Below are 17,311 nucleotides of genomic sequence, written 5' to 3' on the forward strand. Positions count from 1 at the left end.
TTTATAGTACTCAGAATGCAATCTTCCTTAATTTTTCTATTCTGGAAAGATGCTTTCTATTTCCTCAGGGTGCACACTGTACCCTAGTTCTATGGAAATAACAAGAGCATTTTCTATGAGACATCTACACAAACAGGAAATTAATTTTGGTATTTCTTTCAGTTCTCTATTGCTGTGCAATAAATCAACCCAAAATGCCATGGCTTAAAACAGAAACAATGTATTACTTCTTATTATTATTCTCTGAGGTGACTTGGCTTATAAGAGTGATTCTTCTACCCTATATGACATTGATTGGGGTCTCTCATTGGGCTGCATTCAGTTGCCAGTTGGGATGGGTTGGAAGGTCCATGAAGGGTTCAATCACATGTCTTGGCTTACTACTCCTCCATGTGGCCTCTTCACACCACTAGGTTGAATTTCTTCCCAGCATGTTGGTCTAAGAATTCTTCTATGGAAATTGGCTTTTAAGATAGAGGAAGTGAAAGTTGTCAGTTCACTTAAGTTCAAGATTCAGATGATCACTTCTGCCACATTCTAAGTCAAGATAAGTCACAAAGCCAGCCCTGATTTGAGGAGAGGTAGATGGACCCTAACTGTTAATAGGTAGAAAGCACACAAGGTGGGAGGGAATTGAAGGTAGCCATCTTTTGAGACTGTCTACCACAATTTGCCTTTCAGCTACAATATTACCAGTAGGCAAATACTCTCACCCTCTTGCCCAAATGCTTTCTTGCATTACAACATCAGCTTGAAATCTCCGATTTCATCATTTAAATCATGCCCAGATTCCAGGAGTCTCTTTGAGTGCATTTCCTCATATGCAAAGGTCTTCAAGATAAAAGTGCAATTTATCTGTGCTACAAAACCTGACATATACTGGCCACCATCTACTGGCAGAGCTCTGGATTGACCTTTGCCCTCAGGGCCATTTTTCACCTGGAAACCTTTTACTGATCAGGGAAGGATTCATGGCATGTCCTGTGTAGAACGATTTCCTTTCACTTTTGCTTAAGAATGGAACACTTCCTTCATTAATCTCTTTCTCAGGCAGCCATCTACTATACAAGGCCAAACAAGCCAGCTGACACTTCTATATCCTTCTAGAACTCTCCTTTGTCAGGTCCACAAATTTCATTAGGTGCATTTTATGTTTTCTACGTTACCATAGGCAACAGTCTTGCCAACTTTCCACCAATCTATATAACACAGCTCTCCTTTTTGATGGCCTCCCCATAGGAATCTGCTCTCCAAATTTTCAGTCTCTCCACAGTCTCCTCACTGTCCTTCAGGCCTCTGCCACCACCCCAAGGCTGGTGCCCGAGGTTTAGATTTTTTGTTAAGGCAGGTTTAGATACTTCTGGTGCCGGTTTCAGGTGTGTATACATGCACAACAATCTATTCCCAAATCCTATTTGCTCATAATTCTGTGGATCAGGAAATCAGAAGGGTAGAGTGGAGATGACTTGTCACTGATCCACAGTGTCTACTGTCTTACCTGACATGGTTCAGATAGCTAAAAGGGTCACTGGAACACCTGGAATGAAGTCACATGGCCAGGATTTCATTCATTATTGATTGATTTTCTTGGTTTCTTTTCCCTGGGCTGGCTTGAGCTTCCTCATTGGATGGTCACCTCAGAGTAGTTAGACTTCTTTCATGGTGCCTGACTTCCTTTGGGACAAGGTAAAAGCTTCCATATTCAAGGATAGAAGTAATATACCTTCTATCCCTCCTTTTGAGGGATAGAAAAGTATGCACATACTAGAAGGGAAAGAATTGATGGAGCCCTTCCTAAAGACTATTAATTAGAGATTGTCTGCTTTAGGACTGTTCAAACATCCTTCATCATAACCTATAGAGATATGCAAGCCTTAGGAAATACTTACAGGGAAATATTGTTCCAAGAAATAACCTCTAGTCTCATCATAGGAAATGTACTCATATTTTATAGTCTGTTTTAATCCATTTCTTTCAAAATATTGCTTACAAATTCCAACTTTATTTTATAATGAATGATTGAGATGAGTAACAAAAAAGCAGGGGTTCTGATCAAAGTCCTTCATTATCTTTGACAAAAGTGAGTATAGACAATAATGTACTTCAAAGTATTTTCTCAAAGTTGTGCAGCTTAACCGAAGCAAAGAAGTGATCAGAATCATGTCTTCTAGCTTAAGCCAAGACGCTAAGTCCCATTCAACTTTAAAACTATGCTGTTGAGCCAGTTCCATGTCTACATTGTTGTTTCCATCCAAACTTTGATCTGAGTTCTCTGTTTTCCAGAACAATAACACAGCTCCTACAACTCCAAATCTGATCTTCTTTGCACATTATCATACTTTGTTGGTCCCACGGTAAACAGAGCAAGGGCATTTGCAACCCTATCTCTTTACAAACACCTTAATTTAAAAAAAAAATAAAATAAGGAGTAATTTTGTGGATGGAATTGCAAAGCTTGTGACTGTGAAAATAAAAATATCCCGCAAACCCTTGGAATTGTGAGTTGTGAAAGAGAGTTATTGTGAGCACAGTTCTGCTGAAAGTGGGAAATGTGTCTCTCACCTTCCAGAATCAGCCAGTTTTAGGATCACATAGTGTGGACACTACTTCTCTTCACTGGACTCTTGTTTCCCAGTTGAATATATCTCTATAAGTAGAGCTGCAGAGTTATGGTGCCAAAATTATAGCACAGGATGAGAAGACCTTTTAGTTTTATATTTTTTATTTTTATTTCCGAGGAGACCTTTTAAAATGGTACTCTGTGTCATATACAAAGTAATATATTGAAAAACTTCCCTGCTTATTGTTTTCCTTTGTCTTAAAAGGCATAAAAGATTGAATTGAAAAGAGATATCATTTTTTTAACTAGTTGAATTTATGTTTCTTCATCAGTAATGTATAGTGTTTGGGCTGGATAATTTCTTTCTTTCTTTTAAAGATTTATTTATTTATTTTAGAGTGTGTGTGGGGGAGCATGTGTGTGTTGGAGGGGTGAGAGCAGAGGGAGAGGGAGCGAGAGAGAAGAATCATAATAATCCTAAACAAGCTCCATACTAGGCACAGAGCCCATTGCAGAGCTACATTTCACAACCCTGAGATCATAACTTGAGCCAAAATCAAGAGTTGGATGCTTAACTGACTGAGCCACCCAGGCATCCTTGGGCTGGATAATTCCTAAGAGCCTTTCAAATTCTGAGATTCTGTGGCCAGAAAGACAGGGAAATAATAACCTGTGTTGTGTCACATGTTTCCACTTCTTGGGTTGAGAACATCCACACATACTAAAGCATGGTTTTACACTATACTTTTTTTTTAATAAGGAAAAATTATTTCAGAAGGATAGGTTGACAAAGGACATGGTGAATTTCCAAAATTAACTGTGAAAGACAGATCATCTGGGCATGACTGAAAGCCATGCATAACCTTTGTGCTCAGATATTTCATTTCAAAAATGTCACTTTCTGCTTATTCAATGCTACTGTCATTATACTATTTTAAGCATTAAAATTTGTGTTCTGGAGCTGAACAGGAATTATTGCTTCTATCTTTGGGCTTATTAGAAATAACTTAATATTCATTCAAGAGCAATAAAAATCACCTTTTTTATTACAGTTGAATTTGGATTAATGTTGAAATTTGCAAGCAATTTTCATTGTCTTTTATTAGCAGTATTTCAGCATCTATGTATATAGATCAAGACTCTTTTTAAGTATTCTCTAAAGAAATGACTGTTTAAACATGATTTTTTTCTTTAATTTTTAATTCCCTGGAGTGAGGTTAAAGTAGAATAAATTATGTGACAATGTCGTTTAAAATTTCAGTCTTTGCCTTATATAGGTGAGCTTTAAAAAAAAAAAAAGCATATGTGACAGCTGAAACAAATTTTTATTGTTCCATGAATTATTTACTCAATTGCAACAGAGATATGGAATGGGAAGCAGATATTATCTGGAAAATATCTTGGTCTCCCGATATGGAAGGAATGAATCTGTTTATTTCTCCTGATCATCTGTAATTTACTTAACACTTTATTATCTGAATAATCTTTAATGCTCTCATTTCAAATTTGGATCAATATAAAGAAAGAGGACCCGGAAACACAATGTTCCTGCATTATATGAATCTGCCTGCATTAGGCTCTTTTCATCACACAGACAGAGGGTGAAGGGATAAGCTTGCCCAGATAATGAAGTATTCCTTGGGCAAGCCTGGCTAAGAAACTGCTTCCACTGGTGGGCAGTAGAACAAAGTAGGACAGGGAGTCAGTATGCCAAAGCAAACAACAACAACAAACAAACAAACAAAAAGCATTTAGAATTAAAAGCACAAATCAGAGATTAAGAGTCAGACCAAGAAGAACAATCAGAATTATGGGCTGTCAGGTGGAAATGTATCCCTGGGTGGGAGCCTGGGAGGAGCATTTTTATATTTAAGTGTAATTGTTCTTTGTGATATGGTTCTAGGGGATAAAGAGATATAGGGCAGGGGCAGGTGGAACTTAAATGTAAAAGACTAAGAGCTGTGTTAATTATTAAAATAACAAAGCTATTTCAAATATTTCAGTGCCAGATGATAGCATGAAAGTGGGTGCTTATCATTCAGCTGTACAGCGTCTTTATGCAGAGCTCAATAAATACATTGTTGTCTAAGTCAGTTTGGGATTCCATAACAAAATACCATAGACCGGATGGCTTAAACAACAGGTATTTATTTGTTCTCAGTTCTTGAGGCCAGAAGTCCGAGATCAAGGTGCTGGCACAGTTGGTTTCTGGTGAGAACTCTCTTCCCAGCTTGTAAATGGCTGCCTTCTCACTATATCCTCACATGGTGGTCCTAATGCCACCCACTATGAGGACCCAACCTCATGATCTCATCCAAACTCAGTTATCTCCCAAAGGCACCATCTCCAAATACCATCACATTGGGGGAGTTAGTGCTTCAACACATCGTTGTGGGAGGAATGGAGTTCAGTCCTTAGCAGTAGTGATTTTTGATTATCTAAGAGTCACCCCAAGAGTCACAAATTATATTTTCTTTCCCTTGCCAGACAATATCTGTGCTTGGTTTGGCCTTGAAGTTATCCTCACAGTACGAATGGACTGTCTGTATTCCTTCCTTATGAACAGTTGCTCTACTTAATTCTATGTTGTGTTCTAGAAGAGAACATTTCTTTCATCAATCATTCCATAGATATGAAGTGTCTTTATTTAATGTTATCCGTTCCTTTTGGCTAACAGGATGAGTGTTGTTTGCTCACATTTTGAGTGCAACCCAAGCATTGGTCTTGCCCATTCCAAAGGCCACCTTCTAATCTATGTGGAAAGAAGGACATTGGTTCCAAGGTTGTTCACGAGGCTACTGCTTCCCTGAGTATCTTGTCACAGCCAGCTCTATCTTGACCCCTAACTGCCTGGGAATTCTGGGTCATGGCCTTCCCTCAATGCAGTGCTGCTACCTAGGCTTGGGCTCCGATGCTTGAATTCTACTTGTCCTTCTATTTCTCTCCATACAACTACTCAAGTCTGTGGGGACATCAGTCTTCAGTGAAGGGTCGAAGAGAACAAAAGTGAATTATAATTTAGAAGGGATAAAAATGATAATCTTATTCTAAATATGACTCTTCCAATATAATGAAATTATCATTTCATGGACACATTGATTCCTAACCCTCCATTCACGAGCACCTCACTATTCAGACTTCTCTCCTCTAAGGATTCCTCTAACCCCACGCCATTCAATCTCTGGAGCCTAATAATCAGTGGCAAATGCTTTCCCAGAGTGTGAATTACTTAGCCTAGAATGAGATCCTGAGACGGGAGATGGCGGGAAACAAGCTTTTAGAATAGTCTGGATAGGCTTTTGTTCTTCTAGGTCCTGACTCAGTGTCCCCCCAGTACTAACTTAATTGTATTCAGTAGTGTATAATTTTACTTTATACATCAGGCTCAGATTTTTGTGTATAACCCAATGAGTTGCATAATTCATGACTTTTAACATAACCAGTTGATTTTAAAACCAGTAAAATTTAAGACCAGCGGGAGATACCGAGAGGAGCTATTGGTCCCTTTGGGTCCCTCCTAAAGAACTACTTGGGTATTTTTCACCCCATCATGTCTCTAGGCTTTTCACTTTATTTTATTTTTTTTTTATTTTTATTTTTTTTGCTTTTTTTTGCTTTTCACTTTAGGCACTTAAAGACTCCACTGCTATAAGCCCCTAGTTTCTCCTGTTACAAGTTTAAGGGAAAGTCTAGATACATTAAGAAACTTCCCTTCACAAGGATACTTGATTGTAGTGAGTAAAAACATCATTATGGGCACAATAAGACAGACTATTTGGAAGCAGGTATGACCTAGAAAAGTGGGAGATATAGCCACTTCTCTAGAATATTTGATGGGCTTCTTTTCTCTGAAGTCACGATTAATGAGTAGATCAGTCGACTAATCTTGAAGCACTTGCTTCTCTTTTTGTAAGTTTTAGAAAAGCTCCCGGGTCATAGTATGCTATTTGAAAAAAGATGATTTCAGGTGTTTCCTGATTTGTGCCTTGAGACCCCGCCTCCCTTAAGGGTGCAAATTATAGAGAAGCCTATTATTTTCTCAATAGCTTTACACCAACAAGCTATACTGTCACCTTACATTATATGCTACCATTTACCATAAGTAACTTGCATTCTGCTGCACAGCATAATAATGATAATCATTGTAATCATATATCAACACAATGAGATAATGAGATAATAACAAGATGCCAGTACCTTCCCTGCATGCTAAATAATTGATTTTAGTCACAGACATGTTGCCAGCCTGTTCCACCCTACTGTATGGTGTCAGAGTTTATGTTTCATCCCTTAAGTGTGCTTCCAGCAGGTTGTTGACTGCACTAGTACATATATATCTGTTGTGAGTTTCTAAACATTATTCTTGAGGCTCACACAACATTCTGTGGATCATTCTCTTGCAAGATACTCGAAGGGGCTCTGATGTGTCTGTGCAACGTACCTAATAAGTTCATTCCAAGACAGCATTTGGGACGTCACAAGAGATCTCACGAACAAAAACAGACAAATACACCGTAGCCAACAATACCTGGAGATTTAGAGATTAACTTGTCTAGCCTCATAAGGTTTTCCACATCCATTTCCCCTGAAGTATCAGACCCATCTGTAGAGAAGTTATTTATCTGAACCAAGGCAGAGATTAAGTCCAGCAGCCTGGGACATTTTTATCCTCAATGAAAGCAAGATGCGACGTGTGCGATAGCCACATCATTGAAAAGGGTTCAAATCCCATGGTACTTTTGTGACCATTTGTGCTAACAGAAACTTGATTTTTTTTTTTTTTTCCTCCTGAGTTTCTCACTTAATTCTTAGAGGCTAATCTTTAGGAAATTTATGTCTGTTTTTACTGAACATGTTTCATCTTCAGGCTTCCACGTAGACATTTGAGAGCAGAGGGATGGTTTATCAGTGTCGGGATCACTAGTCTTCGCCTGAAGATACATGTGACTGTTGTTCTGGCAACAGGTTTTCCTCCCTACGGAAAAGTTGCTTGACTTTCGTTTGACCTCTGGTCCGGGCCTCGAACTAGGACCCAAGCCCATCACCACCACCGGGAGTTCATGGCATTTCACACCCCAAGCGCAGGGCCTCCTCCTTTGAAGGCCTCCCCCACGGTCCACGGTCCTCATCTATTTTTCACCTTCCTGTGTTTCTCCTTTGTCTTTGGCAGTGTCCACCAAACCGAGACCCCACAGCGATGAATATTCAAAGAAGATCCCGCCTCCCAAACCCAAAAGGAACCCGAACACTCAGCTGAGCACCTCCTTCGACGAAACGTACATCAAGAAGCACGGGCCGCGGAGGACGTCGCTGCCGCGGGACCCCTCCCTGTCCCAGGTCAGCAGCCCGGCGGGGGACCCCGAGGAGGAGGAGCCCGTGTACATCGAGATGGTGGGCAACATCCTCCGAGACTTCAGGAAGGAGGAGGACGACCAGAGCGAGGCCGTCTACGAGGAGATGAAGTACCCCATCTTTGACGACCTGGGCCCGGATCCCAAATGCGACCTTGACCATCACAGCTGCTCCTCGCAGTGTGCTACTCCCACCGTGCCTGACTCGGACGTCGCCAAGGCCTCAGTGCCATGCGCTCCCAAGGGGCTGCTCTGCGACATCCCCCCGCCCTTCCCCAACCTGCTGTCCCACCGGCCCCCGCTGCTGGTGTTCCCGCCCGCGCCCGTGCAGTGCTCCCCCAACTCCGACGAGTCTCCGCTCACCCCGCTGGAGGTCACCAAGCTGCCCGTGCTGGAGAACGTGGCCTACCTGAAGCAGCAGGCGGGCGCGTCTCCGTCCTCGCTGCCCCCGCACGCCCCGGGCCACCCCAAGCCGGACAAAGAGCAGCCCGCGGCCCTGGGCGCCCCCGGCCCCCCCGGGCCCGCCGCGGCCGCCGCCTCCGCGCTGTCCTCCTCCCCGCCCCCGCCGTCCGCCCTGTACCGCACGCAGTCCCCCCACGGCTACCCCAAGAGCCACTCGGCCTCGCCGTCGCCCGTGAGCATGGGGCGGTCGCTGACCCCGCTCAGCCTCAAGCGGCCCCCGCCCTACGACGCCGTGCACTCGGGCAGCCTGTCCAGGGGCCCTGCCTCAGTGCCTCCCTCGGCCGGCCGGCCGGTGTCGCAGGACGGGGCGCGGATGGTCAACGCCGCGGTCAACACCTACGGCGCGGCCCCGGCCGCCGGCGCCTCCCGCTCCAGGACCCCCACGAGCCCCTTGGAAGAGCTAACCAGCCTCTTTACCTCTGGCCGCAGCCTGCTGAGGAAGTCGTCCAGCGGCCGCCGGGCGAAAGACCCCGCGGAGAGTAAGTGGTCGGGGTCCCGGGGAGCCAGGCTTCCCACTGGGGAACCGAAGCCAAGCGCCCCCACCTGCCCCGGGTGCGCAGGTGAAGCGCACGGGGCAGGGCCTTGGGTTCTTGGGGCTGCAGTTTCAAAGTTGGGTTGTTGCGCTTGGCCATGCCCGAGTGAAGAGTGTGCATTCTTGGGTTCTTGGGGTTGCAGTTTCAAAGTTGGGTTGTTGTGCTTGGCCATGCCTGAGCAAAGAGTGTGCATTCCTTGGTTCTTGGGGCTGCACTTTCAAAGTTGGGTTGTTGCACCTCACCATGCCCGAGCGGAGAGTGTGCATTCTTGGGTTCTTGGTGTTGCAGTTTCAAAATGGGTTGCACCTCGCCATGCCCAAGTGAAGAGTGTGCATTCTTGGGTTCTTGGGGTTGCAGTTTCAAAGTTGGGTTTTTGCACCTCACCATGCCCGAGCAAAGAGTGTGCATTCTTGGGTTCTTGGGGTTGCAGTTTCAAAGTTGGGTTTTTGCACCTCACCATGCCCGAGCAAAGAGTGTGCATTCTTGGGTTCTTGGGGTTGCAGTTTCAAAATGGGTTGCAACTCGCCATGCCCGAGTGAAGAGTGTGCATTCTTGGGTTCTTGGGGCTGCAGTTTCAAAGTTGGGTTGTTGCACTTGACCATGCCCGAGCAAAGAGTGCATTCTTGGGTTCTTGGGGTTGCAGTTTCAAAATGGGTTGCACCTCGCCATGCCCGAGTGAAGAGTGTGCATTCTTGGGTTCCTGGGGTTGCAGTTTCAAAGTTGGGTTTTTGCACCTCACCATGCCCGAGCAAAGAGTGTGCATTCTTGGGTTCTTGGGGTTGCAGTTTCAAAGTTGGGTTTTTGCACCTCACCATGCCCGAGCAAAGAGTGTGCATTCTTGGGTTCTTGGGGTTGCAGTTTCAAAATGGGTTGCAACTCGCCATGCCCGAGTGAAGAGTGTGCATTCTTGGGTTCTTGGGGCTGCAGTTTCAAAGTTGGGTTGTTGCACTTGACCATGCCCGAGCAAAGAGTGCATTCTTGGGTTCTTGGGGTTGCAGTTTCAAAATGGGTTGCACCTCGCCATGCCCGAGTGAAGAGTGTGCATTCTTGGGTTCCTGGGGTTGCAGTTTCAAAGTTGGGTTTTTGCACCTCACCATGCCCGAGCAAAGAGTGTGCATTCTTGGGTTCTTGGGGTTGCAGTTTCAAAGTTGGGTTTTTGCACCTCACCATGCCTGAGCAAAGAGTGTGCATTCTTGGGTTCTTGGGGTTGCAGTTTCAAAATGGGTTGCAACTCGCCATGCCCGAGTGAAGAGTGTGCATTCTTGGGTTCTTGGGGTTGCAGTTTCAAAGTTGGGTTGTTGCACATGGCCATGCCCGAGCAAAGAGTGTGCATTCCTTGGTTCTTGGGGCTGCAGTTTCAAAGTTGGGTTGTTGCACCTCACCATGCCCGAGCAAAGAGTGTGCATTCTTGGGTTCTTGGGGTTGCAGTTTCAAAGTTGGGTTTTTGCACCTCACCATGCCTGAGCAAAGAGTGTGCATTCTTGGGTTCTTGGGGTTGCAGTTTCAAAATGGGTTGCAACTCGCCATGCCCGAGTGAAGAGTGTGCATTCTTGGGTTCTTGGGGTTGCAGTTTCAAAGTTGGGTTGTTGCACATGGCCATGCCCGAGCAAAGAGTGTGCATTCCTTGGTTCTTGGGGCTGCAGTTTCAAAGTTGGGTTGTTGCACCTCACCATGCCCGAGCGAAGAGTGTGCATTCTTGGGTTCTTGGGGTTGCAGTTTCAAAGTTGGGTTGTTGCACCTCGCCATGCCCGAGCGAAGAGTGTGCATTCTTGGATTCTTGGGTTGCAGTTTCAAAATGGGTTGCACCTCGCCAAGCCCGAGTGAAGAGTGTGCATTCTTGGGTTCTTGGGGTTGCAGTTTCAAAGTTGGGTTGTTGCACTTGACCATGCCCGAGCAAAGAGTGTGCATTCTTGGGTTCTTGGGGTTGTAGTTTCAAAGTTGGGTTTTTGCACCTCACCATGCCCAAGCAAAGAGTGTGCATTCTTGGGTTCTTAGGGTTGCAGTTTCAAAGTTGGGTTTTTGCACCTCGCCATGCCCGAGCGAAGAGTGTGCATTCTTGGGTTCTTGGGATTGCAGTTTCAAAGTTGGGTTGTTGCACTTGGCCATGCCCGAGCAAAGAGTGTGCATTCTTGGGTTCTTGGGGCTGCAATTTCAAAGTTGGGTTGTTGCACCTCACCGTGCCCGAGTGAAGAATGTGCATTCTTGGGTTCTTGGGGCTGCAGTTTCAAAGTTGGGTTGTTGCACCTCGCCATGCCCAAGTGAAGAGTGTGCATTCTTGAGTTCTTGAGGTTGCAGTTTCAAAGTTGGGTTGTTGTACTTGGCCATGCCTGAGCAAAGAGTGTGCATTCTTGGGTTCTTGGGGCTGCACTTTCAAAGTTGGGTTGTTGCACCTGACCATTCCTGAGCAAAGAGTGTGCATTCTTGGGTTCTTGGGGCTTCAGTTTCAAAGTTGGGTTGTTGCACCTCGCCATACCCGAGCAAAGAGTGCATTCTTGGGTTCTTGGGCTTGCAGTTTCAAAGTTGGGTTGTTGTACTTGGCCATGCCTGAGCAAAGAGTGTGCATTCTTGGGTTCTTGGGGCTGCACTTTCAAAGTTGGGTTGTTGCACCTGACCATGCCTGAGCGAAGAGTGTGCATTCTTCGGTTCTTGTGGTTGCAATTTCAAAATTGGGTTGTTGCACCTCGTCATGCCAGAGCAAAGAGTGTGCATTCTTGAGTTCTTGGGGTTGCAGTTTCAAAGTTGGGTTGTTGCACCTCGCCATGCCCAAGCAAAGAGTGTGCATTCTTGGGTTCTTGGGGTTGCAGTTTCAAAGTTGGGTTGTTGCACTTTGTCATGCCTGAGCAAAGAGTGTGTATTCTGGAAGCACTCCCGGTGACTACTGACACAGTGTGGCAAAGGCCATTAAAAAGAAGAATGCACTTGTCCAACAGTAGAGTGTAAGACCTAAGTGGTTACAGGGGCTCTAGAAAATCTAACAAAGTTGCACCCATTGCTGAGGCACTTTGAGGGACATAACTTGATTTTTTTGAGACAAAGTATATACTTCAACAGATTGATAGATCTTAACGTTCATCTTTATCTCATATTAAAAAAAACACTTGAGCAAATCTGTATCACAAAGCTTTTGCTGGAAAGATAGCAATTAGGATAGAATTTAGATTTTTTTTTTTAACAAGGTGAACTATTTCCCCTGCATACTTTGTGGGGTTATGTTCTTACATTCACCCTAAACTAGAAAAGGCTCATTGTTTCAGCACCTAGAGTAATTAGTATCTTATTCCTATGGTACTCTTCCTGGATCCACTGATACATAAATTGCAGAAAGATCACCAGTATTAAATAGGTGGTGCACATTATATTTACCACTGAACTTCGAAGACCAGTAAATGTCTCTATCTGAATAACTGAATCCTCTTGTCAACCCCAGATCACTCCATAAACATACAGTAAAGTCAAAACAGACCCCAGTTTTCTCATTGTCCATTTTATGAAATTACACTGCTTTCCCTTGCTTAAAAATGCCTTAGTCACCTAAACTGATAATTAATCACTTTCATCTCAGATTATCCCAACACAGATTTTTTTATCCCCTCACACAATCAACCTGAATTCCTTCCTTAAAAGAAAAAAAAAATCAATACATCTGATGATGAAGATGGTGATGACATTTTTTAAAATTTTTTTTTTAAATCTTTTTTTTATGATAGTCACAGAGAGAGAGAGAGAGGCAGAGACACAGGCAGAGGGAGAAGCAGGCTCCATGCACCAGGAGCCTGATGTGGGATTCGATCCCGGGTCTCCAGGATCGAGCCCTGGGCCAAAGGCAGGCGCTAAACCGCTGCGCCACCCAGGGATCCCGGTGATGACATTTTTTAAAAAACAATTTACTTATTTATTTGAGGTGGGAGGGGGAGAGAAACTTTTCAAGCAGACTCCCCTAAGAGCAAGGAGCCCATGGGTGGCTCGATCTCAGGACCCTGAGGTCACAACCTGAGCCGAAACCAATAGTCCACGCTCAACCAGCTGAACCACCCACATGTCCCAATGGTGATGGTACTTAAATAATCAATATCCATTCCTGTTAGAAGACACATATCCTGTCCTTTTTGTTTGTTTACCCAGAGAGACTTATGAAAGTATTATTGCTTAAATAACCCCCCCAAAAAAAAATTCTTTTACCTTACTGAAAGGCAAAAATTTTTAATCTATTAGGCATGTCTTAAGTTATATACATACATACATGAATACATGAAATTACTGTTTACACTGAATTAAAAATGAGGAACAATCTATTTCTAAGCTCTCCATGCTCAGCAAGGGCAGTTTGGCCCCTAGGAACTTCTTGCAATGTCTGGAGACCTTTTTAGTGGTCACAGCTAGGGGCGCTACTGACATCAAGTGGTACTGCTTAAAAGCTTACAAAAAAGATGATCTGGTCCACAGTGTCCATACTGGCAAGTTTGCTAAACCCTGACCTAAATAATTTGTCAAAGTTTAAAGTTTCCTCTAGATGATTGATTTGGTTTAAGCACAAATCAGTTAAGATTTTTGGAATAAGTTGGAGGACAAAAAGGTGAAAGAAAAAGATTTCACTTTCAAAATATGTGATGGTTAGTGTGAAATTATTGGACATTTCATCCTAGAATTGGTGAAATTATTGGATTTTCTCCCTACCTACCAGTTTCTTTGGAGGATCCTTAACAGCTCCAGCTGGCAGCTATACCAATTAGCTAGAAAAAGTATATGTAAAAGAAATGATTAACTAATGAAGTTATTTCAAGAAAAATCCATCTGTTAGAATTCGTCTATGTGCTATATGTCACAGACTTCTCCATTCGAGTCCAAAATGAGCTTTGTGTGCTTCTAAAACAAAGCTTATACATGGAAAAGTGATCCAGGCTCTTTATAGCTTTTAGGGATCTGAGGATTGAATTCCTTCCTATGTGCTATTAACCATGTATCAACTCTTCAGAGAAAGGACATGTCTTGAGTTACATTAACTTCAATATTTTACTTTACATAAAAGGAAAGGAAGAAAATGCAGATAGTGCAAAGAATAATTTAATGTTATTTACTTTTGACTCCAGAAGAAAACCCTAAAAAAAATCGTAATAGCAGGGTGCCTGGGTGGCTCAGTCAGTTAAGTGTCTGTATTAGGCTCAGATCATAATCTCAGGGTCCTGGGATTGAGTCCCGAATCCTCCCTGGGAGAGAAGCTAAGGAGGGAGGCTGCTTCTCCCTCTCTCTCTGTCCCACTCGCCCCCTGGCTCCTGCTGTCTTTCTCTCTCTCTGTCAAATAAATAAAATTAAAAAAATTATCATAATGGGTCTCAGAATCTTTCTGTAATTCAAAACGCAGACCCAGAATTGTTGGTAATTGGGAGTTAATGTATAATCACTGTTGCAGTACTCCCCTTTATTCTTGCCAGATAGAATTTATAGATACTGCTGATACAGGGAAAGAATAAGTGATATTAAGTATTATTCATTCCTAAATCTCAAGTTTTTTTTTTTTTTTTTTTACATTTCAGGAATAAAATTAAGGCTGGTGTTTCTATTCTCCATTCCCTCTGGCTTTACTGGAAGTGCCAATTTTGATAATTTCCTAATATTCAACTCAAAGCAAATGTAATATTTCTGTTTTAATTTAAAAATCCATGTCAAATAGAATATGTGCCTTAAACTCTTAATAATCTAAAAAGATACACTTAATTTCATATCTTAAAAGCTTACAACAGTTGACAGAGATTGAGTGATAGGAAAGAAATACAGTAAGAAGATAGTAGTAGACTATGAACCAATTTCATTTCACTGCGTGATTTTCTAATCACGGCCTTCACATTAAGTATTCTAGAAAGTGTCATTTTCCCTGGTTGATGGGGCATTGTCATGTTGCTTAGCTATAGGTAAAGACACTTCATAATCCAATGATAACAAACTTTATTTGGAATTGGTTATATAAATATTTCTTAATTTTGTGCAGAGAGAGAGAGTCTACACGGCATGTAAGAAGTGACCCACTTGTATTTTATTGCTGTAAATTTTTGTCTACGTGAGAAGTAGGTGAAGTACAAATGTTTTTATGGTGAATTTGGAGTATTCACCATAATATTACTTAAAATACTTTTCTCCTCAAATAAGAAATATTCTTAAAAGAAAGGTTTTGCTTATATTTAATATAAATGCATGAATATATGTTTCCATAAAGAAGCATAAGAGACAATGAATAATATAATTAAATTCTATAATATACCCAAGGGAGAGAATGAGATAAAAAAAGTATAAGTGGAGAAATGTCAATAGAAAATTTAAGGAAAAAATAGAAACTTGAAATAGTACAGTGGCTAATTTAGAGACTAAGGCACCAAGAAAGATACAAAGGAAATGCACACACAGGGTGGGATGGGTGCCAATACATGAAGCACCTGCGAAGGTCCACGTAGAGCCCACAGGACACAGAGACAGTAGGCCTAAAGAAGGAGCAAAGAAAAGCAAAGAGTAGGCCCACTCATCTGGTTTTGTTATTAAAAAAAAACCAAAATGGTCAGTTGGCATTACCAAAAAGCTTCATTATACACAACAATATTCCACATTAATGGAGATACACAGTTTTCTACTGTTACATCTCATGTTTCAGCCTCTTAAAAATATTCCCATTGAAGACTTTTAGATACCATGTTGTATTTTTACAATTACAAATGTAAATGGGTCCTATGGGTTTGGTGAAATAAACTTAGGAATCAGATGTAAACTTTGCCTTTCTTAAAACACACACACACACACACACACACACACACTCACACAGAAACTACAACACAAAGGAAATATCCAAAGCCAAATCCAACCAAAAAAAACCTATCTCCATGCCCCCAACCACACACAGACACACAAATACACAGACACACAGACACACACAACTTTCTTCTATTGTAAGTCATTTGAGGTACAGTGATGCTAAAATATGGAGAATTGCAATTGAAGCAACTGATCCAACTTACTCTTACTAATTTAATTTTAAAAATAATTTTCCATTAAAAAAAGAATGATTTTAGAAAGAAATCTTTTAAAATGTATTTCTGTATTTATGTATTATCTCTACTTTTAGGAAAATAGAAGGGTATACTAACATAATTTAGCCATCTTTATGATTCAAGGTCATTCATTGTATGCCTACTATGTGCTAATGCACGTAAAGTATTTGGGGCACTGTTGTGGCACAGTCAGTTAAGAATTCAGCTCAAATCATGATCTCAGGGTCGTGAGATCGAGCCCCGTGTTGGGTTCTGCACTCAGCATGGAGTCTGCTTAAGATTCTCTCTCCCTCTTCCTCTCCCCCTCCCTCTCATGGTCTCTCTCTCATACTTGCTCACTCACTCGCCCAAGTAAATCTTTAAAAAAAATGTGTCTGGCAAGGTGACTGGAAGAGGATACACCTCATACAGTGGTGACTGTCATTGTTCCTGGCCATTTATAATAACAGTGACACAGTGTTGATAGCTTAATTATTGTGATACTGGGATGTCCTCAGGGGCTGTTTGAGTTTGTAGCTCTGACTAGCCCTTTACTGCTATATCATTTAAATTTATTTGAATTCTTACGTGTGTTTTTTGTGGTTTTCCTGCCTCCTACCTTTCTTTCAGGTAGTTTTATTGATGCAGATAGGTTCTCTTTCCCTCCCCTGCCTCTCCTATTCTCCTTCAACCCTTTCCCTCTTTTGTCTTATCACACCATTAATCAGTAGTGGACCAAGAAACAGATATACAACTTGTCCAAGGAGCCTCTCATCCAATGTAAGTGTAGGACTCAGTGACCTTTACCTTCAAGGGCTACTTTAACCCCTTAGTAAGTCTTGAGTGAAGTGCTTGGATACATATCTGAGATAGTAAGAATATCTCAAAAAACTTCCCAAAAACCAAATTGTCCTAGGAATCCTGAAATGAATGCTAGTTTATTTTAAGATAACCTACACATTTTGTTTGATCTATTTAAAATATTTTTTTTCAGACAGCCCGGGTAGCTCAGCGGTTTAGTGCCGCCTTCAGCCTGGGGCCTGATTCTGGAGACCCAGGATCCAGTGCTGCGTCGGGCTCCCTGCATGGAGCCTCCTTCTCCCTCCCTGCCTGTGTCTCTGCTTCTCTCTCTCTCTCTCTCTCTCTCTCTCTGTGTCTCTCATGAATAAATAAATAAAATCCTTAAAAAATAAAAAGAAAAGAAAAAATAAAATAAAATATTTTTTTTTCTGTAAAATTTAGAAAGCAAAGTAATTCAGGACTTTATAGCTCCTCCTTTTCATTCCTGTCAAAGCAGAGGCTGAAAAGAGTGGCTAGGGCCCAAGCAAGTATTGAGAAGCCAAAGGTGCATTGTAAAGAGGAGAATCCACGAGTCTGGATCTCTCACTTGGCGTG

At 42.3% G+C, this 17,311-nt stretch overlaps 1 protein-coding gene across 4 annotated transcripts in view; it reads left to right on the plus strand.

Annotated features, from left to right (window-relative positions):
* NYAP2 (neuronal tyrosine-phosphorylated phosphoinositide-3-kinase adaptor 2) overlaps positions 1-17,311 on the plus strand; it is a 263,289-nt gene that overhangs the window by 147,064 nt on the left and 98,914 nt on the right. For all 4 annotated transcript variants that reach the window (XM_077869001.1, XM_077869002.1, XM_077869000.1 and 1 more), the window contains one exon: positions 7,731-8,852. In XM_077869001.1, coding sequence (XP_077725127.1) covers positions 7,731-8,852 — 1,122 coding nt within the window. The remainder of the gene's footprint in view (positions 1-7,730; positions 8,853-17,311) is intronic.

This window comes from Canis aureus, chromosome 24 (genome assembly GCF_053574225.1).
Source record: "Canis aureus isolate CA01 chromosome 24, VMU_Caureus_v.1.0, whole genome shotgun sequence".
Lineage (NCBI taxonomy): Eukaryota > Metazoa > Chordata > Mammalia > Carnivora > Canidae > Canis > Canis aureus.